This window comes from Coffea arabica, chromosome 10e (genome assembly GCF_036785885.1).
Source record: "Coffea arabica cultivar ET-39 chromosome 10e, Coffea Arabica ET-39 HiFi, whole genome shotgun sequence".
Lineage (NCBI taxonomy): Eukaryota > Viridiplantae > Streptophyta > Magnoliopsida > Gentianales > Rubiaceae > Coffea > Coffea arabica.
Window position 1 is genome coordinate 15744554 of NC_092328.1, and position 25735 is coordinate 15770288.

At 40.0% G+C, this 25735-nt stretch overlaps 1 protein-coding gene across 1 annotated transcript; it reads left to right on the forward strand.

The window, feature by feature from the left end:
- The first annotated feature begins 21609 nt into the window (after positions 1 to 21609).
- LOC140015137 (uncharacterized) lies at positions 21610 to 22401 on the forward strand. The gene has a single exon (XM_072067031.1). It carries the CDS (start codon positions 21610 to 21612, stop codon positions 22399 to 22401), a length of 792 nt encoding a protein of 263 aa, XP_071923132.1.
- Positions 22402 to 25735: the final 3334 nt, after the last annotated feature.

A 25735-nucleotide genomic window follows, 5' to 3' on the forward strand; every position in this document is an offset into this window, starting at 1 on the left:
CTGACCATTTTATCATATTGGATTTGAAAATTTTGGCAGGCTTGGGTTGTATCCCATTGACCATTTTATCATTTTGGATTTGGAACCTCGGCAAGACTGGGTTTTATCCCATTGACCGCTAACATCACGTTGGGTTTGGATTTTGTGCCACCAATGTCACAAATATCACGTTGGACTTGGATTTTGTGCCACCAACATCACATATGCCACTAAATATGGGTTAGTCCCACTGGTGAGCACTTCATTTACACTGCCACTAAACATGGGTTAGTCCCACTAGTGAGCATTTCATTTACATCGGCACGATCGGGTGTTATCCCACTGACCGATCATCACGGCAGGATCGGGTTTAATCCCACTGACCAATCATTTCGGCAGGCTTGGGTTGTATCCCACTGACCGTTTTTTCTTGTTAGGTTTTATCAATTTCGGCAGGTTTGGGTTGCATCCCACTGACCATTTTAACATGTTTTCGTCTTTCACCATTAGCATCGAGTATCGACTCACTAACGTGTGTTATATTTTTTCATAGCCGTTAGCATTGGGTCCAACCCACTAACGTATCTTCCTATTCTCTGTAGGCTCTGGTTTATCTCACTGATTTTTTTTTTATGTTTACATGTTTCAGTTCAAGGCAAAATAAATACAGGTAAGTTTGGTGTCTACGTCTTTGTCTTTAATTTCTTCGAAACTCAGACAAAGAGGGCCAAGCTATAGACACCAAAATTTTTTTTTATTTTGTTTTATTTGTTTTTGTTTATTATTATCTATTTTTGCTCTTTATTCTCTTAATTTTTTATTTTAGAGCATTTTAGTATTAAAATTTATCAAAAAAAAACAAAAGAATTGTTCATAAAATATGCTTTATTTCTTTTAAATTCAATCTTTTAGCATTTTATTTATCTTGTTTTATTTTTATTAAAATAACTTTATTATGTGTTAAGAAAAAAAGGAAAAAAGGGAAGCGAGTTCACGCTTGCGTGAGCCACACAGGATCCGAGCTCTTTGTTCATATTACATTTCAAGCTGAAGCATGCACGGAGGTACAAAAAAGGCGTCGTTCGGTTTCATCTCGGCTTCCATCATTTCTTTTCCGTTGGATTTTCTTTGCCATTGGATCATGCTAAATCCATTCCACTTGGCTCTTATCTATCACCCGAGAAGAACCTAGAAATTGAGAATAATCTAATGGTTGAGGGAGAGGCATAAGCTGGGGTTGATTATAAACCATTAAGATGAGGTTTAAGGGTTTAAAGGGGATATAAAAGGAAAGCTAAGGGTTGGAAGCTAAAGGGGATTCGGATGACGGCTGAAAGATAGAGAGTGATAGAGAGGTGATGGCTGAGAAAAAACTAGAGAGAGAAAAGGGGGACGGACTGAATGAGAGAGAGCTAACGGCTGAGGGGTCCAGGAAGAATCTGGGCAGCAAGGAAGGAAGAAAGGGCTTTGGTTCATCGGAGCAAGAAGAAAGGATCAGGAGAAGCGGCTGCGGGAGGGAAGGAGTGCGTGAGGGGAGAGATAGGGAGCATGGATGATGAAAAGGGCTGGAAAGAAATGGGAACCGAGGGTTTTGAGAAGAAAAGGAGAGTTGGCGGCTGGGCTGGGTAGGAAAAATCAGAGGAAAAAGGAAGGGAAACGGTGAAGGAAAAGAGAGAACTTTGAGAGGGTTTTGGGGCGGAGGAAAATGAAAGACCAGAAAAGAAAGAAAGAAAGCTATAGGAATCACAAGGAAAAAGGGGGGTGACAGGCCAAGCAAAGATTTCCTTTTTCAATCCTATCAAGCCTCGATCTGCTTGGTTCAAAAGGCTAAAGGTAATGTTCTTCTACTTTGGCTATTCGTAGATCGCTGAGTTTATGTTCAAGGTGCAGAAACTTTTGCTTTCATGCCTGTTTTTCTTCCTTCCTGTGAGTCTTGTTTTGTGAATCCGGTTGGAGTGGAGAAACTCGTGGATTTGGCCTGGGTTTGGGGACAAAAGTTTGTGATTTACTTGCTATTTAATTGATATGCCAAATACGCATTTACCGCAGGTTTTCGGTTTCCTATCTTGGTTGCATTTTTCCTATCCAGTAGTAATATTGGATCTGTTGAGAATAGGAAGTTACATTTATGTGTTGTTGACAACGTTAGAATGAAATTTTTGTGGTTTTTGGCCAATAAGTGTGATGAGTTTTTGGTTCTGGTTGGGGATGGGTGAACCTGTTTCATTACCTTGTTGCAATTTATGATTTCCTTCTTGCTTTATCCTTTGTTTTGTTGATTCTTAGGCATGAGCTTTTAGAAGACAAAAGGCATAAGTTGCCTGAGTTTCGTTAGCTTTGAGACTGTTTGTATGATCCGTGAATTCGATAAAGCAAACCCATAAGCTTGTGCATGAACTTGGATCTTGTAAAGCTTTTCCCATCCCAGGTTTTCCTTCCCCTTGTATGATATTTTGGAGGATAAGTTTGTAGTACAGAATGAGAACTTGGAGCTTAGATTTTGTTGCTGGCTGTTTGTACGTGAGATTGTGAAGTCCCTGAAGCATCAGAAATTACAAATGCTATTTAGTCTTTGCATGCTATTTTATTCTGATTTCCTTTTGTGTCTAAACTAGGAGAAATGTTTGATAATCCTGTCACCTGGGTTCAGTTTGCATTGCGTTTAGATTTGCGAATAAAAATCTGCTGCAACAAGCTCAAAGCTCTCGGTCCTGTTGCAGCAGCGTGCGCAGATCCCCTTTCTTTTCCTTAGATTGCCGAAGTTTTGGTTTTGTTTGAAACGCTTGATTGGTTTGCGGTTTGATTGAGACGTCATGTGCGTGATTGGGAGCTTAGTGTCAAAGGGCATCAGTGTTCATTATCTGGTTCTTGGTTTGTTTTTCTTGGAAAGTCTGAGTAAAATTTTTCAGCAAATGATCATAGCATTCTGTTCCGTTGTTTACTTTCCTCTCCCCTTCGTCCCAAGTTCGTGTATTTGAGTTGAGTTATCAAATCCGTTGCGAATTTCTTGGGTTGCTTTGCATGGATGTGTCTCAGCTAAGTGAAACAAAAATGCAGCAGTTTGCTTGTTTTGTTGTTGCAAAAACTCTTGCTGCATTTTTCTTTCTTTCTTTTGTTGTCGTTCAAACCAGATTTTCTACCTTAATCCTGCAACAAAATTTCGTGTTTGATTTAGTCGATAATCCTGGTAGTTGGTGAACTTGTTTGCATGATGATATGGAAAGAAACTTACAGATGGAATGGTGTAGAAAAGAAAGTTCTTTAGGAACTTGCATAATTTCTTTCTACGTTTTCGTTTGTTGGATGTGGAAGTTAGTTGAATCACTGTTAGCTCCATGTTTATATGCTTAGATGGAATGGTTTTGATCAAAACTTGGAAATAAGAAATGCAGCAGGCTTCATTTTTTTTTTCGGTAGCAGAAGCTTTCTTCGTAGCCTTTTTGCATGAAGTTTGCATGCAAAGTAGCTTTCAAAAAATGGCACTTTACTCCCCTTAACTTCTAGCAATGCTACAAAGACCCAATTATGTTCTAATTGTTTGCAAATTAGGTCCTAGAGTAATTGTAATTCGAACCATTACTTGACCCTTTCATTACTTATGGACCTTGGAAGTTCCCAAAATATTTTAATTGGACTTGAATGATTGGTTAATGTTTGCTATTAGGTCCTTAGTAGTTTTTATTTTAGAAGTTTGATTGATAATTTACTTTCTTTGTAATTATGCATTATTTGATTACAATCATTTAAGTTGCAATTGGGAAGGATTTGGTGATTTGTTGGTTTAACTTACTTTTGTGTTTTTGTTTATATTTCACTATTTAAGTGATGCCTTGACCCTTTCTTTGTTTTTGGAGGGTAAATAAGTAATTTCACTCCATTAGGGCTCCAACTCAAGGGAGGTACACCCTATCCCTTATTTCTTATTTTATTTGACCCTACATGCCCCCTATGTGACTTTGTGTTTAATTGCATGCATTTTGAATGTTTTTATTTATTTATTTGCTTTATTTGTTTCAATTTTGTATATTTATTAAATTTGTAATTATTTGGGAAGGCAATTAAGTGCCACAATTGTAATAGTTAGGTATTTATTTTAAATATTTATTTTATTTCCCCTTTTAGATTGTAGTAGGCCCTCCCCTAATGTAATAGTTAGGGCTTGTTTGCCTTGTGTGATTTGCATGCTTATGTGCTATGTGTTACCGCTTTCTTAGGGCCTTGCATCTAGATATTATGATTATGTGTTATGTGTTTATGTGATATTATGTGTTTACATGTTTCTATTAGGTCTTACATGATTTATTTGATTGTAACAAATGCATGTCGTCACCACACTAGTCCAATGCTAGTTGTGGCCGTCTTTCCCGAATCCACACTAGTCCAATACTAGTTGTGGCTCTTTGTTCCAATTTTCGCTAGTCCAGTGCTAGTGAGAATTTGTAGACATGGGTTAGTTCAACGCTTGACCCTTAGGAGCCCTTCGAGCGTTAGATCATGATTGTGTGTTAAAATCATTTCATTTCATGCATATTTTTCATTTTCTAGGGTCTTCTATCATTTTTTGCATGTTCCCTTTATACGTATACTCCTTATCCCAAATTTCCCTATATATATATCCCTATGCATAACACATAACATTAGACTTGCATTTCATTTAAGAATTAGAATTAGGGTAGTGCATTTGCTTGATTAGATAGGGAAATACCCCTTGGATATGGGATATGGACGACTTTGGCTTTCTAGTCTTAGCACGCTCGTATTCCCTCTATTAAAGGGAAAATTGAGTCACGAACATTAGTCCCCCGTACCCGACATGATGCATTCCTTTAGGACATGTATATTTGTATAATTATGATTATTTTATTCTTTTCCTTTTCTTAGAGTCTCATATTTCTGCATTATTCGTGACTTCTTCGAAGAGTCTTCATTGGGCGTCACAATTAATGTGATTGGTACCAAGTAAGTTTTGAAGATAAATTTCGACCCCCCTACACCCTACTAGGTTTAGGATTTGCATTCATATAGTACATCCAAATGTGATAAATCTTTAAGTTAAAATAAGAAAATTTTTGACTAAATCACGTAACTAGCCTTGGCTAGGTCGAAATGGTGCCTTGGATTTTTATCCTTGCCTTCCCTTTTTTCAAATGTGACTCCCGAACACTTTCTCTGATTTTCGTAGACTTAGGAGTCGTTTAAAAAGGGTTTTTCATAATTTTATCTAAAAATTCATTTTAGGTGACTTGGTACACCTTAACTCTATACCAAGTGGCGACTCCGATTTTTATTTCAAAACCCTTTTTAAACTATAATTTGGGCCCAAATCGTCGCATTACAAGTCCCATTTAGGCCCATTTTCTTTTTAAATCAAAAAAATCATTTTTTTCAATCAAAGATAAAGCCAAAATTCATTTTTCTACAAAACAATTGATTTTCATTTTATTTAAAAATGGGGCGCGACAATGGTAATTTAACAAAGAATAGGTCAAGGCTCAAACAAGGTTAATTAAGGGGAAAACATAATCAAGGTAGGCCTTTAGTATGTCAAAAGGGTTCAACCAAATTGTTCTTGTTATTTCAATGGATCAAATTCAAAAATGTGGTCTGAACATGTACAACAAAGCAAGTTCTAAAATGATCAAATCATGTGTGATACCACTCAACAAGAAAATGAAGCAACTTTAAATGAATAGGAAAAATCCACTTTTCTTCCCTAAACTTTGAGTCAGGGACACATTTCGTCTCCAAACTTTTAGACGTACCATATTTAGTACATGAATTAATTATTTTTTGCCACATTTATTGCAAAAACGGTAAATTGCTTAATTTGGATGGAGAAAATCACGTGTTTGGGACGTGGCCATTAAGTAAAAATAATTTCTCAGTCAAAATCAACGGTCACATTAGCCTTCTCCGTACAAATTCAATATTTGACCTTTTTGAACTAAATGTGGCCCAAAATAATTAATTCATGGACTAAATGTGGTGCATCTAAAAGTTCGGGGACGAAATGTTTTCCTAACTCAAAATTTAAGGACGAAAAGTGGATTTTTCCCTTAAATGAATTGCTTATTAGACTCAAAAACTTACAAATTAGTCAAAATTATATCAAATCTTGCACATCTATTATTCAAGTTAATTGTCAAGAAAATAAAATACTCAAGCTAGTAATTTACACTAATCTTACTTGCTTCTTGACCTCAATGGATGAAAATAAAAGGTAAAAAGGAAAAATAAGAGGACTCCCCTGATTACATAACTAAGCATATTGGGGAGAAATGAGAGGTTGAAATCTAATGTGGATAAAGTATGCATTGAGTTTCAATTTTGGATCGCAGAGATGGTAGAGTGGTGACTCAACAATGACGAGATGTCATTGGTGATGGGGGTGGAGTAGCAATGTTAGGTGCTATTAGGGAAAAGAAACAAAGAACAAAAGAGAAAGCAAATTAGGGCAAAAGAAAGAAAAGAAATAATAACATAGTATAAGACATGAGTATGTCCCAAAACTACATTTTTTTTAACTGAAGACTTCTGTTGTAAAGCGTGGTCACGCTATAGAAGCAAGAGTCTTCTGTCTATCCAAACTTTAAAATCACCAATTCACCTTTAGCATAGAGCGTGGACATATCTTATAAGATAAAGTCTTCTGTCCAAGAAATCGCCTTTAATGAAAGAAAAAGTTTCACAGCACACACCCATGCCCTACAACAAAATGTTTTCAGCCAAAAAGAAATGAAATAAACTTAATTTTTTACATGAAAATAGGAAATAAAAATACAAAATGAGTAAAAATTGAAACTCTTGGTTTGCTTTTGAAGTAGCGCCTTTCTTTAACATCTTTAGTTAGACATTGTCTCGTGCTTAATCAAGAAGCAACTCAAATTTCCTTGTAACTGTTGGCATTTCTTCTGGATCCAAACTACTATTGAGTGCAACCTTCAATGCATCTTCATCATTGAATACAAATTTTGGTACATGAAAGCGTCAATTATATCTATAACAAAAATGGAATGTGCCTCGTTAGGATATTTCAACGTATCATCGATATTGAATTTTATAATTTTACCATTAAATTCCTTGGTCAAAGTTCCTGAATAAACATTAGTTTTTGTTCTAGATGTCATACAAAAGGGTCTACCTAACAAAATTGGGGATGAATCAGAAGAATTATTGTTCGTATCTAATAATAGAAATTTACAGAAAAACCAATTTATCAACTTGAACTAAAATATTCCTCAAATCAAAATCACAATATGCATTAAACCTATTAGCAAGTTGCATAATGACATTCATTTCTTTTAAAAGCCCAAGATTTAGAGAATTATAAATAAAATGTAGCATAATATTTATTGAAGCACCCAAATCTAATATTGCTTTTCCAATCCTAGCATTCCCTATTTTGCAAGGTGTAGAGGGGTCAACTCTCCCAGTGACATGTGTCGGTTCAGCTAGTCTACCCGGCAGCGCAAACCTACCAATTCAGACCTCAGCCACGGGCCTCCAAGAGTTCAAACAAGGGACGGACTCCAGACCCATTGGGTAAGGCCAGAAATAGAATCCAAATAGGACTCCACCTCTCGTGACCTAGTAGGACTCATATTCGGGATAGCTATCAAAGGTAACGGGATGACTTAGGACTCTTGCCAGACCATCCCACACGACTCTATAAATAAGGAATGGAGGGACCAGCAAAGGTACGCACACACACATACAGCACCATACAATACAGTTACTTTCTTTTATTTCTCAACTGACTTGAGCATCGGAATCACAACGAGGAGCTAATCCCCCTGTTCGTCCATTGCAGGTCAGTTCGGGAGCATACATAGGAGCTCTATTTGGATCATGGTTTCGGCATACTCATTAATTGACGCAATCTGTGGGAATGCTTGCTTTTCCTTGCAAACCATGTCGAAGACTCGATCTCAGAAGAACATTGAGGAGCCCAGGGGGAACGAGCAATCCGCAAAATCCTCACCATGGTCCGACCCAAGTTGAGGAGGGAACGGAGCTCTCTCGAATCCCATCTGAACAGTTGGTGCAAGCGGTGGTGGAGAATCTGCCCACTTTCGAAGCAATCGTGAACTACCTGAGCGGTAAAATGGGGGATAGTTGTGACCCGGGTCTTGAGGCCCAGAAGGAGGGCAATGAAGAATCGTCAGAGTCGAGAACAGGAAGTCCGCACCCCCAACGAAAACGAATGCAAAAAGAACAGATGGAAGCTTTCGAACCTTCTCATGAGAACTCCCGAACAGACCACTTTAGGTCTTTTCGGAGGAAAGGGTATTCTCCAAAGCGTGAATAATACCCAGTGCGGGATGAATGATAGAGCGAGTATTGGGCATATTTTACACTGTTAGTTTGTCCTAATTATGGCTACTTACCGTTAGAGCTGTTAAACGAACCGAGCTGGTCGGTAGCTCGGTTCGTTTCGGCTCGTTCGTGTTCGTGAAAGGCTCGTTCGAAATTTTAAACGAACCGAGTTCGAACGAATTTTTTTGTTCGATTAATAATCGAGCGAACACGAGCATGTTCGCGCGCGAACATGCTAAACAAACGTTCGCGAACACGAACATGTTCGCGAGTTTTAACGAACGTTCGCGAACATAGACATAATTATCATTTGACAAATTTTAGGATTAATTTTATGGCTGGACTCTTATATTTGGAGGGCAAATTTCTTTGTTTTATTTGTTGTTTTTATGTTAATGTTAGTTATATAGTTAATGAATAATATAATTTAATCACTTAGTGCTTTAATTATTTTTGAGAATGATTAATAATTGGCATGGCATATTTAAGGCATAAAATAAATTGGATTCGAACATTTCGAACATGTTCGCGAACGGCTCGTTTATGTTAAACGAGCCGAACTCGAACTCGAATTCGAACACGAATTTTACTTAACGAACCGAACACGAACACAGGTTTGGAGTTCGAAAATTAACGAACGAACACGAACGTTGTTCGAACTGCTTAACGAACAGAGCTCAAACATGAGATACTCGGTTCGATTCGGTTCGTTTACAGCTCTACTTACCGTGCTAAGTATTGAGATTTGGTTCATATTCGATATTTGTGCGAATTGTAGGTAGTCGGCGTTAAAAATAATCTTTTGAGGCAAAATTCCAGAAGACCCGTCATTTCAGGGCATGCCCACGCCAGAACTGAGGAGGCTCACCCAAAAATCGGACCCGCGGGCTTGGTAGCAGCGAAAGTGAGCAATTAAGAGGTTGGGTCCACGTGGACTAGACGCATGGGATTAAAACTCCAAAAGGATTAGCTTTGTTGGATGAATTGGGCCAGACGTTTTTCTTGGCTCCTGGCGGCGCTACAAAAGGATAAAAAAAAAGGGCCAGGGACGCCGGATTCAGGAGATTAGTTTTAGTTTTCTTTTTCCTTAGCCATTAGACGTTGTAGACTCTTATCTTGCTTTTTGGCTTTCACGTTTTTGACTCTTTTGCTTTGGCTTTGGCTCTGTATAATTTTCGTTGGCTTTTGCGTTGTACTTCGGCTTCAGTACGAACATTAACGCAGAGACAAGGAAGACATTTTCTTTTCTTTCTTTCGTCATTACTCCATCGTTCCAATTTCGCTGATGACTGTGTGGATGAAATCAACCAACCCACGCAAAATTGATACGATAAGGAGCGGCTAGGTTTCTCCTCTACCCAACGGTTAACGCGAAGGCGCGGTCCATAACATCTGTGAGATCTAATCGAATTTTCATTATTTTTTTCAATTTGTTGCTATTCGTGCGTTTCCTGAATTAATTATTCATGGGTATTTTATTAATTGAATATCAACGGCCGGGTATTTAATTTAATTTAATAGCCTACTGTCTCATTAACTAAATTGAATCCGTAATTGTTCGTTTAGTTGGTAACTAGTGACAACCACCATAATTAGCTTTATGTTGGGGGAATGCAAGATCTAATTTAAATAAACCCTTTTAGCGCGTTTATTGGTTAGAGTTGGGTTCTTATAGTTTTAATGCAACTGGATAATTAAATTCCTATGGTCGTACCTAGGGTTGTTATCTGGTTAGATAAGCAGTCAACGGTCGTACCTTGGCTGTCGAAAAGATAAGGAGGAATTGGTTGTCAGAACTTGTTGATAACTATAACCAACCTAGTGACGAATGGATAAAATATCTGTGCATCGATGATCATTTAATTAGACCGTGCCTGAACAGTTGATTCTTTTGGTAGAATTTTATTAATTGCTATTTCTAGTAGATTGTACTTGATAAGTTAGTTTTTTGGATTTTGGTTATTTTATTTTCATTTTCACCCTACTAAAAATCCCCCAATTTTGTTCTATTGACTCAAAAGAAACAAATTATCCTCAGTCCCTGTGGATTCGACCCAACTCGCCGCTATATGCAGAATTTGTATTTTTCTCGAGTAGTGATTTAATATTGCACAGGTTCGGCACCTGTCAATTTTTGGCGCCATTGTCGGGGACTGGTGCCTGATTAATTTGTTTCTTTTTGAGTTTATCTTATTTTTATTTATTTTTTTTAATTATTTTTTTTAATGGCTGCTAACATTTCGTATTTTGGTGATAGACTGAATTTTATTTCTAGAAGAGGCTATGAGACTCATGCTTTTTCTAATGATCAATGGACTGTTACAAATTGTGAAAGTTATTTTGCCTCAGATAATTCAACCGACATATGTCTTGCATTTCAAGATGGTCTAAGTGCTCCAACTGATACTTTTGAAAATTTTTCGTCTCAATATCAAACGTGGTATGACCCTTATTCAAACGGGTATGATCAAGAATGGTGGGATAATTCCAATTTTAATTATGAACAAAGGCCAATAGATTTTCAACAGTTAGAGTTTCAAGAACCGTCATCCATGTCAGGTATGTCTCTTGAAGAAATAGTTGAATCACTAGCTACTAACACATATCTACTTCAACAGGAGACAATGAATCTTCATCAGCAGACAATAGATTTTCATCAGGAGACACAGGCGAGCATGCGTAACCTGGCAGATCGAATGGATCAATTGACATCTAGGATAACGCAATTGACTTCTCGAATGAGTGAAGAATTGCCCTCACAGACTATTATCGAACATGAGGAAGATGAGAGTGCAATTATCCTGACAAATGACATGGTACTGCGAGGATCTCAAGAAGAAGGATCTAAAGATGCAGTTGAAAAGAAAGTTGAAGTGTAAGACATGAGACCCCAATATCAAATTGTTCAAATGAATGAATGTAGTGAACAATCTCCAAATGCGGTAACATTTCCTCCATTCCTTAATCAATATTTTTCTAACTCTTATTCTTCAATGCCTGTTAGTGAAATTGATTTTATTATACCAGAAGATTTTAAATTTCATGACAGGAATAAGTTAAGAGTTGCGATAGCAAAATATCTCGAAACAATAAGTGCTCGTGATGGAGGAGTGAGTGAAGATTTAAGGTCATCACTTGTTTGTTTGGCGCCATCTACTAATCCATTGAAGACTGTAGCTCGTCGACTCGAGAATTACTCTATTTACGAGGGCTATCAGGATTAAATAGAAGATGAAGCACTGAAACGAGCTACACGATTTTATCCTCCGTGAATAAACATGACGATATCTAGCCAAAGACATTAAAGAAAGGCGCTGCTTGGGAGGCAACCCAAGGCTTCTTTTGTTTTAGTTTTCTTATATTTTTGGAATTTTTGTTTAGTGTTAGTGTCATTTAGTGGATTGTTGTTTTGTGGCAGGAAGCTGGCAGTTAGACATGCCCACTCTAGTTGGTCATGCCTAAGGAATGAAGCTTTGGAATTGATGGTCAGAAGACTATAGCTTCTAAGGCGTGCCCACGCCTTCTAGCCTTTGCGCCAACGAAAGTCAAAGATTGACCATGACCCTCTCTAATCCCACTTTCTACTTTTCTCTTTTCTTGTCTTGTATGGTCTTGTTAATTTCCATTGTCTCAGCTTCTCCTTTTCAATTTTCTTGGTTTTGTCTTAGTCCAATGTTTCCCCCTGTCCACCGTCGCTAGAAACTCTCTCTCTCCTCCTCGCGCCATTCATCGCAAGTCGCTTTCCGCCCCACCGTCACTATCTCTCTCATCAGACAGCTTTCTTTGCTCACATTGGATTCCAACCACCTCACCCTCATCTGCCTTAGTGTCTTACTGCACCCTCTCGATGGTCAGGGAAGTTTCTCTCCTTTTCTCGTTATACTTCATTCATCTTTTCTACATTGAGGACAATATAGGTATTAGGTGTGGGGGGGATGGCTTCCATTATTTCTTTTTGCTTGAAAAAAAATGAAAAAAAGGAAGAGAAAAATGAAAAAAAAGGGGTTTAGTTAGTTGACTTTCTTTCTATTTCTCCGTTTGTTAACTGCTAGAGCATGTTGCTATAATGGATTGCACAATCAAGGTGCACGGGTATGTGGTTATATATGCTAGTTATGCATTTTGATTTTCCTTGACAATAGAGTTGAATGTTGAATATGCTGGACTTGACCCATTCTTGAAACCGTTGGGAGCTTTTGAGCCATGCATGAGCACATTATTCTTGTTTGCTCTATTTTTGTTTGATTGAGTGGGTATCATGCATGGTATCGGCATTCTAGAACTTGCAATTTTATACATGTCGAGACCACATTTTGTTGAACTAGATGTATCTGAAATGATAAGGGCATTCAGGATTTAACTTTCTTTAATTTTCTACAAACTATGCCTTCATCTTGTCTCCCAATAGTGAACCAATTTGAGCTTTTATCCTTCTCTTTTGTTTGATTAGCCGTGTTTGATAACCCATGACCTTTTTAGACTTTCTTGTTTAACCTTGTGTCGTCAAGAGATGTCTGAATTTCGTTGTTTGTGCAAGGTAAATGAATCTAAGGTGGCAAGTGTTGTCGGAATAAAAGTTGTATGGTGCTCTGTGCATCTGAAAAAAAAAGGGGAAGGGGGAGAAGTCGGCAATGAGCTGGTGGGCAGAAGACCCCAACCTGCAAGGCGTGCCCACGCCTTGCAAGACATTTGCTCCATTAAAAAAAAAAAAAAAGCTAATGAGCAGAAGACTCCGGCCTACAAGGCGTGCCCACGCCTTGCGAGCCGTTTGTTAAAAAAAAACAAAAGAAAAAAGAAAGAAAAGGGGAAGAGTTTCGGCACTTGCACAGTGGAAATGGCAAATGATAATGCCTTGCCCGTGAAATTTCTCTGATGAAGTGTTGTGGTTATGTAGTGGATATTGGACATTCTCTTGACACATTACACCCTATTTTTACCTTCTTATCCCGCCTTTTACCTAAACCCCATTACAACTCTATTAAAGTCCCTTTGATTTGTATATTTAGCTCACTTTCGAGTGGTGGAGATTTGATAAATGTGCAACCTATGGTAATGTCATTCCGTGATGTTGATTTGAGCATTCCTAGTATTCATATATTTTATTTGAATTACACCTGTCCGGTGTGTTCTATTTTGGCAACATTGTCAGGGATCTGAGATGCTTGTGTTAGTATAGATTACTACATGACCTTTGCTCTCTTGATTGTGCTTCTGAGTTTTGAAATGCTTAAGGACAAGCATTGTCTAGGTGTGGGGGGATTTGATAGAGCGGGTATTGGGCATATTTTACACTGTTAGTTTGTCCTAATTATGGTTACTTACCGTGCTAAGTATTGAGATTTGGCTCATATTCGATATTTGTGCGAATTGTAGGTAGTCGGCGATAAAAATAATCTTTTGAGGCAAAATTCCAGAAGACCCGTCATTTCAGGGCGTGCCCACGCCAGAACTGAGGAGGCTCACCCAAAAACCGGACCCGCGGGCTTGGTAGCAGCGAAAGTAGGCAATTAGGAGGTTGGGTCCACGTGGACCAGACGCATGGGATTAAAACTCCAAAAGGATTAGCTTTGTTTCATGAATTGGGCCAGATGTTTTTCTTGGCTCCAGGCGGCGCTACAAAAGGATAAAAAAAAAGGGCCAGGGACTCCGGATTCAGGAGATTAGTTTTAGTTTTCTTTTTCCCCAGCCGTTAGACGTTGTAGACTCTTCTCTTGCTTTTTGGCTTTCACGTTTTTGACTCTTTTGCTTTGGCTTTGGCTCTGTACAATTTTCGTTGGCTTTTGCGTTGTACTTCGGCTTCAGTACGAACATTAACGCAGAGACAAGGAAGACGTTTTCTTTTCTTTCTTTCGTCATTACTCCATCGTTCCAATTTCGCTGATGACTGTGTGGATGAAATCAACCAACCCACACAAAATTGATACGATAAGGAGCGGCTATGTTTCTTCTCTACCCAACGGTTAACGCGAAGGCGCGGTCCATAACATCTGTGAGATCTAATCGAATTTTCATTATTTTTTTCAATTTGTAGCTATTCGTGCGTTTCCTGAATTAATTGTTCATGTGTATTTTATTAATTGAATATCAACGGCCGGGTATTTAATTTAATTTAATAGCCTACTGTCTCATTAACTAAATTGAATCCGTAATTGTTCGTTTAGTTGGTAACTAGTGACAACCACCATAATTGGCTTTATGTTGGGGGAATGCAAGATCTAATTTAAATAAACCCTTTTAGCGCGTTTATTGCTTAGGGTTGGGTTCTTCTAGTTTTAATGCAACTGGATAATTAAATTCCTATGGTCGTACCTAGGGTTGTTATCTGGTTAGAGAAGCAGTCAACGGTCGTACCTTGGCTGTCGAAAAGGTAAAGAGGAATTGATTGTCAAAGCTTGTTGATAACTATAACCAACCTAGTGACGAATGGATGAAATATCTGTGCATCGATGATCATTTAATTGGACCGTGCCTGAGCAGTTGATTCTTTTGGTAGAATTTTATTAATTGCTATTTCTAGTAAATTGTACTTGATAAGTTAGTTTTTTGGATTTTGGTTATTTTATTTTCATTTTCACCCTACTAAAAATCCCCCAATTTTGTTCTATTGACTCAAAAGAAACAAATTATCCTCAGTCCCTGTGGATTCGACCCAACTCGCCGCTATATGCAGAATTTGTATTTTTCTCGAGTAGTGATTTAATATTGCACAGGTTCGGCACCTGTCAATTTTTGGCGCCATTGTCGGGGACTGGTGCCTGATTAATTTGTTTCTTTTTTAGTTTATCTTATTTTTATTTATTTTTTTTAATTATTTTTTTAATGGCTGCTAACATTTCGTATTTTGGTGATAGACTGAATTTTATTTCTAGAAGAGGCTATGAGACTCATGCTTTTTCTAATGATCAATGGACTGTTACAAATTGTGAAAGTTATTTTGCCTCAGATCATTCAACCGACATATGTCTTGCATTTCAAGATGGTCTAAGTGCTCCAACCGATACTTTTGAAAATTTTTCGTCTCAATATCAAACGTGGTATGACCCTTATTCAAACGGGTATGATCAAGGATAGTGGGATAATTCCAATTTTAATTATGAACAAAGGCCAATACATTTTCACCAGCTAGAGTTTCAAGAACCGTCATCCATGTCAGGTATATCTCTTGAAGAAATAGTTGAATCACTAGCTACTAACACATATCTACTTCAACAGGAGACAATGAATTTTCATCAGCAGACAATAGATTTTCATCAGGAGACACAAGCGAGCATGCGTAACCTGGCAGATCGAATGGATCAATTGACATCTACGATAGCGCAATTGACTTCTCGAATGAGTGAAGAATTGCCCTCACAAACTATTATCGACCATGAGGAAGATGAGAGTGCAATTATCCTGACAAATGACATGGTACTGCGAGGATCTCAAGAAGAAGGATCTAAAGATGCAGTTGAAAAGAAAGTTGAAGTGTAAGACATGAGACCCCAATATCAAATTGTTCAAATGAATGAATCTAGTGAACAATCTCCAAATGCAGTGACATCTCCTCCATTCTTTAATCAATATTTTTCTAACTCTTATTCTTCAATGCCTGTTAGTGAAATTGATTTTATTATACCAGAAGATTTTAAATTTCATGACAGGAATAAGTTAAGAGTTGCGATAGCAAAATATCTCGAAACAATAAGTGCTCGTGATGGAGGAGTGAGGAAGATTTAAGGTCAACACTTGTTTTTTTGGCGCTATCTACTAATCCATTGAAGACCGTAGCTCGTGGACTCGAGAATTACTCTATTTACGAGGGCTATCAGGATTACATAGAAGATGAAGCACTGAAACGAGTTACACGATTTTATCCTCCGTGAATAAACATGACGATATCTAGCCAAAGACATTAAAGAAATGTGCTGCTTGGGAGGCAACCCAAGGCTTCTTTTGTTTTAGTTTTCTTATATTTTTGGAATTTTTGTTTAGTGTTAGTGTCATTTAGTGGATTGTTGTTTTGTGGCAGGAAGCTGGCAGTTAGACATGCCCACTCTAGTTGGTCATGCCTAAGGAATGAAGCTTTGGAATTGATGGTCAGAAGACTATAGCTTCTAATGCGTGCCCACGCCTTCTAGCCTTTGCGCCAACGAAAGTCAAAGATTGACCATGACCCTCTCTAATCCCACTTTCTATTTTTCTCTTTTCTTGTCTTGTATGGTCTTGTTAATTTCCATTGTCTCAGCTTCTCCTTTTCAATTTTCTTGGTTTTGTCTTAGTTCAATGTTTCCCCCTGTCCACCGTCGCTAGAAATTCTCTCACTCCTCCTCGCGCCATTCATCGCAAGTCGCTTTCCGCCCCACCGTCACTATCTCTCTCATCAGACAGCTTTCTTTGCTCACATTGGATTCCAACCACCTCACCCTCCTCCGCCTTAGTGTCTTACTGCACCCTCTCGGTAGTCAGGGAAGTTTCTCTCCTTTTCTCGTTATACTTCATTCATCTTTTCTACATTGAGGACAATATAGGTATTAGGTGTGGGGGGGATGGCTTCCATTATTTCTTTTTTCTTGAAAAAAAATGAAAAAAAGGAAGAGAAGAATGAAAAAAAGGGGTGTAGTTAGTTGACTTTCTTTCTATTTCTACGTTTGTTAACTGCTAGAGCATGTTGCTATAATGGATTGCACAATCAAGGTGCACGGGTATGTGGTTATATATGCTAGTTATGCATTTTGATTTTCCTTGACAATAGAGTTGAACGTTGAATATGCTGGACTTGACCCATTCTTGAAACCGTTGGGAGCTTTTGAGCCATACATGAGCACATTATTCTTGTTTGCTCTATTTTTGTTTGATTGAGTGGGTATCATGCGTGGTATCGGCATTCTAGAACTTGCTATTTTTTACATGTCGAGACCACATTTTGTTGAACTAGATATATCTGAAATGATAAGGGCATTTAGGATTTAACTTTCTTTAATTTTCTACAAACTATGCCTTCATCTTGTCTCCCAATAGTGAACCAATTTGAGCTTTTATCCTTCTCTTTTGTTTGATTAGCCGTGTTTGATAACCCATGACCTTTTTAGACTTTCTTGTTTAACCTTGTGTCGTCAAAAGATGTCTGAATTTCGTTGTTTGTGCAAGGTAAATGAATCTAAGGTGGCAAGTGTTGTCGGAATAAAAGTTGTATGGTGCTCTGTGCATCTGAAAAAAAAAGGGGAAGGGGGAGAAGTCGGCAATGAGCTGGTGGGCAGAAGACTCCAGCCTGCAAGGCGTGCCCAAGCCTTGCAAGACATTTGCTCCATTAAAAAAAAAAAAAACCTCATGAGAAGAAGACTCCGGCCTACAAGGCGTGCCCACGCCTTGCGAGCCGTTTGTTCAAAAAAAAACAAAAGAAAAAAGAAAGAAAAGGGGAAGGGTTTCGGCACTTGCACAGTGGAAATGACAAATGAAAATGCCTTGCCCGTGAAATTTCTCTGATGAAGTGTTGTGGTTATGTAATGGATATTGGATATTCTCTTGACACATTACACCCTATTTTTACCTTCTTATCCTGCCTTTTACCTAAGCCCCATTACAACTCTATTAAAGTCCCTTTGATTTGTATATTTAGCTCACTTTCGAGTAGTGGAGATTTGATAAATGTGCAAACCTATGGTAATGTCATTCCGTGATGTTGATTTGAGCATTCCTAGTATTCATATATTTTATTTGAATTACCACCTGTCCGGTGTGTTCTAGTTTTGGCAACATTGTCAGGGATCTGAGATGCTTGTGTTAGTATAGATTACTACATGACCTTTGCTCTCTTGATTGTGCTTCTGAGTTTTGAAATGCATGAGGGCAAGCATTATTTAGATGTGGGGGGATTTGATAGAGCGGGTATTGGGCATATTTTACACTGTTAGTTTGTCCTAATTATGGCTACTTACCGTGCTAAGTATTGAGATTTGGCTCATATTTGATATTTGTGCGAATTGTAGGTAGTCGGCGTTAAAAATAATCTTTTGAGGCAAAATTCCAGAAGACCCGTCATTTCAGGGCGTGCCCACGCCAGAACTAAGGAGGCTCAACCAAAAACCGGACCCGCGGGCTTGGTAGCAGCGAAAGTGGGCAATTAGGAGGTTGGGTCCACGTGGACCAGACGCATGGGATTAAAACTCCAAAAGGATTAACTTTGTTGGATGAATTGGGCCAGACGTTTTTCTTGGCTCCTGGCGGCGCTACAAAAGGATAAAAATAAAAGGGCCAGGGACGCCGGATTCAGGAGATTAGTTTTAGTTTTCTTTTTCCCTAGCCGTTAGACGTTGTAGACTCTTCTCTTGCTTTTTGGCTTTCACGTTTTTGACTCTTTTGCTTTGGCTTTGGCTCTGTACAATTTTCGTTGGCTTTTGCGTTGTACTTCGGCTTCAGTACGAACATTAACGCAAAGACAAGGAAGACGTTTTCTTTTCTTTCTTTCGTCATTACTCCATCGTTCCAATTTCGCTGATGACTGTGCGGATGAAATCAATCAACACACAAAATTGATACGATGCGGAGCGGCTAGGTTTCTCCTCTACCCAAAGGTTAACGCGAAGGTGCGGTCCATAACATCTGTGAGATCTAATCAAATTTTCATTATTTTTTCAATTTGTTGCTATTCGTGCGTTTCCTGAATTAATTGTTCATGGATATTTTATTAATTGAATATCAACGGCCGGGTATTTAATTAATTTAATAGCCTACTGTCTCATTAACTAAATTGAATCCGTAATTGTTCGTTTAGTTGGTAACTAGTGACAACCACCATAATTGGTTTTATGTTGGGGGAATGCAAGATCTAATTTAAATAAACCCTTTTAGCGCGTTTATTGGTTAGGGTTGGGTTCTTCTAGTTTTAATGCAACTGGATAATTAAATTCCTATGGTCGTACCTAGGGTTGTTATCCAGCAATAAGAACAAAAGAAACCAAAACTTGTATTGTGCATATCACCAGGAGGTGGGACATGATACGGAAGACTGTCGAGACCTCAAGAAAGATATCGAAGACCTGATTAAAAGGGGGCACCTTAGATAGTTCATTCACAATGGCCGAACTGAACAGAGGAGAAGGAGTACAAGAGGGAAAATAAGACCTATTCGCAAGACCGGTTCCAGGGAAACAAAGACCGAACTCCGGAACTGATGATACAGAATCTGGTTGGAGTGATCAACACCATAGTTGGGGGACCCGTTGGTGGGGATAGTCATACAGCTCGACGAAGCAATCGCCCCCTCCCAGTAGGGACAACCCGGGTAAACGGTTAAAAATATATGAGAAAATAGTGTACGGACCCGAAGACACAGTTCCCCTAACCTCTAATAACAATAAGGCTATTGTTATAGAGGTGGTAACGTGTAATTACAAAGTAAAGAAGGTGTACATAGACAATGGGAATGCCATTGATGTATTGTACTATAAGACGTTCAAAGAGTTGCAGTTAGAGGATAAGCAACTCATTCCGGTCCGAGCTCCTCTTATTGGATTTGCGGGGCCACCGATCAAACTTGAGGGGATGATAATGCCCACGGTTATGGTAGACATATCGTCAAAGTACCAAACTGTCTCGATCAAGTTTGCGGTGGTAAAAGAGCCATCGTCATACAATATGATCCTAAGACAGCCTACCCTGAATGCTCTCTGAGCTGTCTGTTCCACCTTACACCTGAGTTTGAAATTCCCTATGGAGGGAGTGGCTGAGGTACAGAGGATCCAGAAGTGGCTCGGGCATGTTACATTGCAACTCTGAAGGGAAAGGAAAAGTTGGTGGCCCAAACCGCTTGTTTAGAACCCTTAGAGCCAGCGGAGAGGAGCGAAAAGCTTGAGATAGACGAAAAGCTACTTGAAATTCCAATTAGGCAAGAGCGCCCAAATCGAGTGATAAGCGTCGACTCGTTCTTGAGCGAGTTGAACAGAGAGGCGCTGGAATCCCTATTAATAGAGTATGCAAAAATTTTTGCATGAAGTACGGATGACATGCCTAGAATCCTAGCCGAACTTCTTGTTCATAAATTGCATGTCGATCCTAACATCCGGCCAGTAAAGCAAAAGAAAATGATTTTTGCTCCTGAACGAAATGAGGTCATTAAGTAAGAGGTAGCCAAGCTTTTGGAAGCTAAGATCGTGAAGGAGGTCTACTACCTAACCTGGTTAGCTAATCCTGTGTTGGTAAAGAAGGATGATAAGGCTTGGAGGATGTGTATAGATTTGATTGACCTGAACAGAGCTTGCCCAAAGGATTGGTACCCTTTGTCCCGAATAGATTTGTTCATAGATTCAACTATGGGATTTGAGATTTTCTACTTCTTGGATGCTTTCAAGGAGTACCATCAGATAGCCATGGCTGAGGAAGATCAGGAAATATTTTCATTTATTACTGAATATGAAACGTACTGTTATGTCACTATGTCTTTTGGGTTGAAGAATACAGGAGTAACGTACCAAAGGTTGGTCAACAAGCTGTTCAAAAATCAAATAGGCCGCAACATAGAGATCACGTAGATGATATGCTAATCAAAAGTAGGACTCAGGGTTAGTTCATTTCGGACCTTAGAGAAATTTTTAATATACTTCGAAAATCGCAGGTGAGGTTGAACCCCAAAAAGTGCACATTTGGGGTCAGGTCGGGAAGATCTTAAGGTACATGATATCCAAAGATGGAGTTAAAGCTAATCCTAACAAGGTAAAAGCCATTATGGATATGACATCTCCAAAAAACATCAAAGAAGTGCAACGTCTGACCGGTAGGATGGCCGCCCTGAGCAGATTCCTGTCGCAGTCAACTGCTCGGGGGGTCTCCTTTCTTCAAGACCCTGAAGAAGGGGTCAAATTTCGAATGGACAATAGAGTGTTAGAAGGCATTCGAGAAACTGAAAACGCATATTGCCGAACTGCCCATACTGACTTCTCCCAAATAGGGTGAAACTCTATTCATGTATTTGGCTGTAGGAGAAGAGGCAGTTAGTGCGATATTAATTAGAGAAAAAGACAAAATCCAAAAGCTAATGTACTACGTGAGCAGGGCCTTACAAGGGGCCGAAACCCGATACTCGTCTATAGAGAGTTACGTCTTGACTCTCGCCCACATAGCTCGGAAATACAGGTCATACTTTTAGTCTCATCCTATAGTGGTCGTGACTGACCAACTACTGAAACAGATTTTGTCGAAACCCGACGTATCGGGTCGGATGGTCAAATGGGCTGTTAAATTGTTTGAGCATGACCTCAAGATCCAACCCCGAACTGTCATTAAAGCTCAAGCACTAGTCGATTTCATTGTAGAGGGAGTCTCCTTCAGAGTACGCGAATGCAGGATAGGGGGCAGAATCTCGATCAGCCCAAGGCAAAGACAGAACAAATCGCCCTGGCGTGGATATTATATGTCGATGGAACGTCTGGCAGAAAGGGTTGCAGAGCTAGGTTGTTCCTCATCAGCCCCACAAGAGAAAAACTGGCCTATGCCTTGAGATTTGACTTTAAGGCATCTAATAACGAATTCGAGTACGAAACCCTGATCATAGGGATGGAGATAGCCAGTAAGATGGGGGCTGAGTCGTCAAAGGCTTATAGCAATTCACAATTGGTAGTGAACCAAGTCTTGGAAAAAAATGAGGTCAAGAAGGAGCCCTTGAGGAGACATGCAAACGGAGCACGCGAGTTGAAAAGCCTATTCGACCAGTTTAGTATCGAACAAATCTCGAGACGTCAGAACAAAAGGGCGGACACCTTGTCCAAATTGCCCTCTATCTCGTTTGGGTCATTGAGCAAGGAAGTCTTAGTAGAGCTCGTAAAGAAGAGAGCGTACGAACAGATGGAGTCAGCTGTAATCGAAGTGATGAACTCGTGGATAGATAAGTACTTGTCCCAGAAAGAGCTCTTTCTGGACGGGAGGGAGGTCCGAAAACTCCTGCTTAAATCACAAAGGTATGTGCTAGTGAATGGAATGCTGTACAGAAAGTCATACTTAAGTCTATGGTTGAAGTGTATAACGTCCGAAGAAGAAAAGTATATCCTGCGCGAACTACATGAGGGCATTTGTGGAAACCACGTGGGTCCAAGGGTCCTGGCGAAGAAAGGAATGATGATGAATTATTATTAGCCGACCATCTTCTGGGACTCGGCCAAACTGGCGAAAAAATGTCGAGTTTGCCAACTCCATGCACCAATTCATCACGCCCCAACACAGGAGATGATTCCTCTACAAAGTCCATGTCCATTTGTCCAATTGGGAGTTGACCTGCTCGGACCATTTTTTCGAGTTCTGGGAGGATATGAACCCTTGATAGTAGCCATAGACTATTTCACCAAGTGGGTAGAAGCTGAATCGCTTAATACTATCAGTGGGAGGTCAGTGCAAAAGCTCTTCTGAAAAACATAGTGTGTAGGTTCAGTATACCCTGAATTCTAGTTTCGGACAATGATCGACAATTCACCCAAAATCCTTTCCTTGATTGGTATAGGGAGCTCGAAATTCAGTAGCATTACACTTCGGTAGGACACCCTCAAGCCAACGGACAGGTGAAAAACATCAATAGGACCATTCTACATGGTTTGAAAACACAAATAGAGTCCGGGAGAACAAAGTGTGTGGTCAACTTGGTCTGTGGATCGTATGGAACAGTGCTCAAATGTTGCCACATATGACGAGGAGGCAATGTCCGAGCTTACTCTTCAGTAGTATTGACCCCGTAATGCCTGAACTGTGCGGCATCGGCGGTGGGAATACTTTCGCGAACAGGTGACGGAGTGGCCTCTGTTCGGGCCTTCTTGGCCGTGGACTTCTTTCGTTTCTTCTTCCCCTTCTCCGCCTCGAGAACGGATTGGGTGGAAACGAGAGGAGGAAGAGGGGTCGAACTGGTTGAATCTGTAGCAGGCAGAGGCATAGGAGTAGAGCTGGAGGCTCCTCCCAAAGAAAGCATTTGAGAAAACCTCTTCATTACAAAATAGCACAAGTCAGTAAGCAAATAGCTAACAAATCCCGAACTGAGTAATCTGAGCAGGATGGAAAAATAAGTACAAGTTTCCAGCTCGGCAGGCGAGAGAGGTTGGGTCTTATTGGAAGGATCAGAAGGATCTGCTCGGATCAGCCCAGTAGCCAAGAGCTGGGCAGAGGAGAACTCCTTCACATTTAGCATGATGTTCGATTTGTTTAAGCGGCTCAACTCGGACTCGGGAAAGGTTGAGGGAAAAGCATCAGAGACCTGAGTCTCCTTCCTCCAGGACAGCGGAGGAAAGCCTATATTCTTCACATAAAAGAACTGAATCTTCCAACCCCTGATAGAGGAAGGAACAGCAGAGAACAATTCGCGAGTCTAATATTTCACCCAACTCCTACGAGCGAAGTAGAACTAGCTTGGAACGTGCTCGCTTATCTTCATATGAAAGTAGGATTGAAATAGGTCGAGGGAGTAAGGGATTTCAAGAATGTGGCAAAGGATGAAAAAACCAGGGATTGACTGAACTACAGTTGGAATGAGTTGGATTATTTGAATACCCCAGAAAGTAAAGATCTGAAAATGAAAGTTGGGGATAGGGAGACTAAGACTAGTCACTAACTGATCGTTGTGCACTGCTACATACTCAAGGGGAGGTCGGCAGGCAACCTTCCCGAGCTGAGCAGCCCTAACTTCGAACTGGGTAGGAATGACATACTTTCCTGCCAGTTCGTTTACCTCTCCCTGATCTAAAATCAGGGGAATCAGGTCAATCTTGCCAAAGTCGTACCCGACTCCCTTGAAGGTCCCAGCAACGGCCTCGGCCGTAACAACCTGGGCAGAGGCCTTATGGATGGGCGAAATAGGTTGTTCGGGCGAGCTTATCGCTCGAACAGGAGAATGTACGGGGGTCGGGATATACTCAGACCCGGATGAATTGGGAGAGGAAGAGCTAAAAGGGGAAGTGGAGGAAGAGATTACTTCTATTGATATTGGCCGAGCTGTCCTACGCGTAGGAGCCGAACTGGTAATATCCAAGTGTTCGGAGGAAGACATAAAAAGAAAAGGAAGAAGGGACTTACTAGTGATAGAGAGGGAAATAGCTCGAACTTGGAATATTGATAAAAAAGCACAAACTAGCCAAGCAAACTGGGGAGGAAAGAAGCACGAGCTGGCTAAGAAGCAAGGAGATATGAAGAAATGGAAGTGGAGTGTGAAAATGACTGGTGGTGGACCCTATTTATAGGAGAACCCTATCGTAGGAAAATGAAAAGACTCACATTTAAAGCTAGTAACGGTCACTGTTGAGGGACACGACGATTGAAGTGATGATTACTGGAAACTGAAGTGGCGGTTACACAAAATAGGAGCGACGGTTACTCAGAACGTGGGAAGCAATGATGGCAGGGGACGTGTCGCTTCGCCGAACTGACACATCCGTAAAACTCTGTCCAGATTCATTCGAATGACTCTGGTCTTCAGAGGGGAGCTAGTGTAGAAGGGTCAACTCTCCCAATGACACGTGTCAGTTCGGCCAGTCTACTTGGCAGTGCAGACCTGCCTGTTCGGACCTTAGCCAAGGGTCTCCAAGAGTCCGAACTAGGGGCAGACTCCAGACCCATTGGGTAAGGCCAAAGGTAGAATCCAAATGGGACTCCACCTTTCGTGACCTAGTAGGAGTCATATTCGGGATAACCACCAAAGGTAGTGGGATGACTTAGGACTCTTGCCGAATTATCCCACAGGACTCTATAAATAAGGAATGGATGGACCAGGAAAGGTACGCACACACACATATAGCACCATACAATACAGTTACTTTCTCTTATTTCTCAATTGACTTGAGCATCAGAGTCACAACGAGGTGCTAGTCCCCTTGTTCGTCCATTGCAGGTGTTATTCTTGGTTTTGATGATCACAAAGTATTTTGAAATGTATCTAACCTTCTTCGATTATAAGTGTCTTTACATATCAAAGAATCAGGTATGAATAGGTCATGAAATGCATTTCAACCAAAAGAAGAAGCAAAAACAGGATACTCACGTCGGACGGCCGAAAGGAATCTGTCGGACGTCCGAAAGGATAAAGAGCATCAAGAAGGAAGCTCTGTCGGACGCTCGTGAGGAAGCATCGGACGTCCGAAAAATTCCAAGCTGACTTGCCAACTCTCTGCCTACGATCGGACGCTGCGGTGTCGGACGATCAAGACGCATCGGACGTCCGAACGTCAACTTGGATGCCATCGGACGATTGGTTCGGACGATGATTTGATCGTCGGACGTCCGACAGCCCCAACGGCTAGTTGACTCTTCAGCTGCCTTCTATCCGTTGGAAGCATTGATGAAGCCCATTTCTGGTTCCCTTTAAAATCAAACTGGTCTGAACGAAGTAGGGACTTTTGCACACTTTGTTTACAAGATCTCAAGAGATATTTTAGCTAGAAAATAGTCTCCAAAGCTAGATTTGTTTTAAAGTGGTGTGAATTTCTGGTGAGCATTT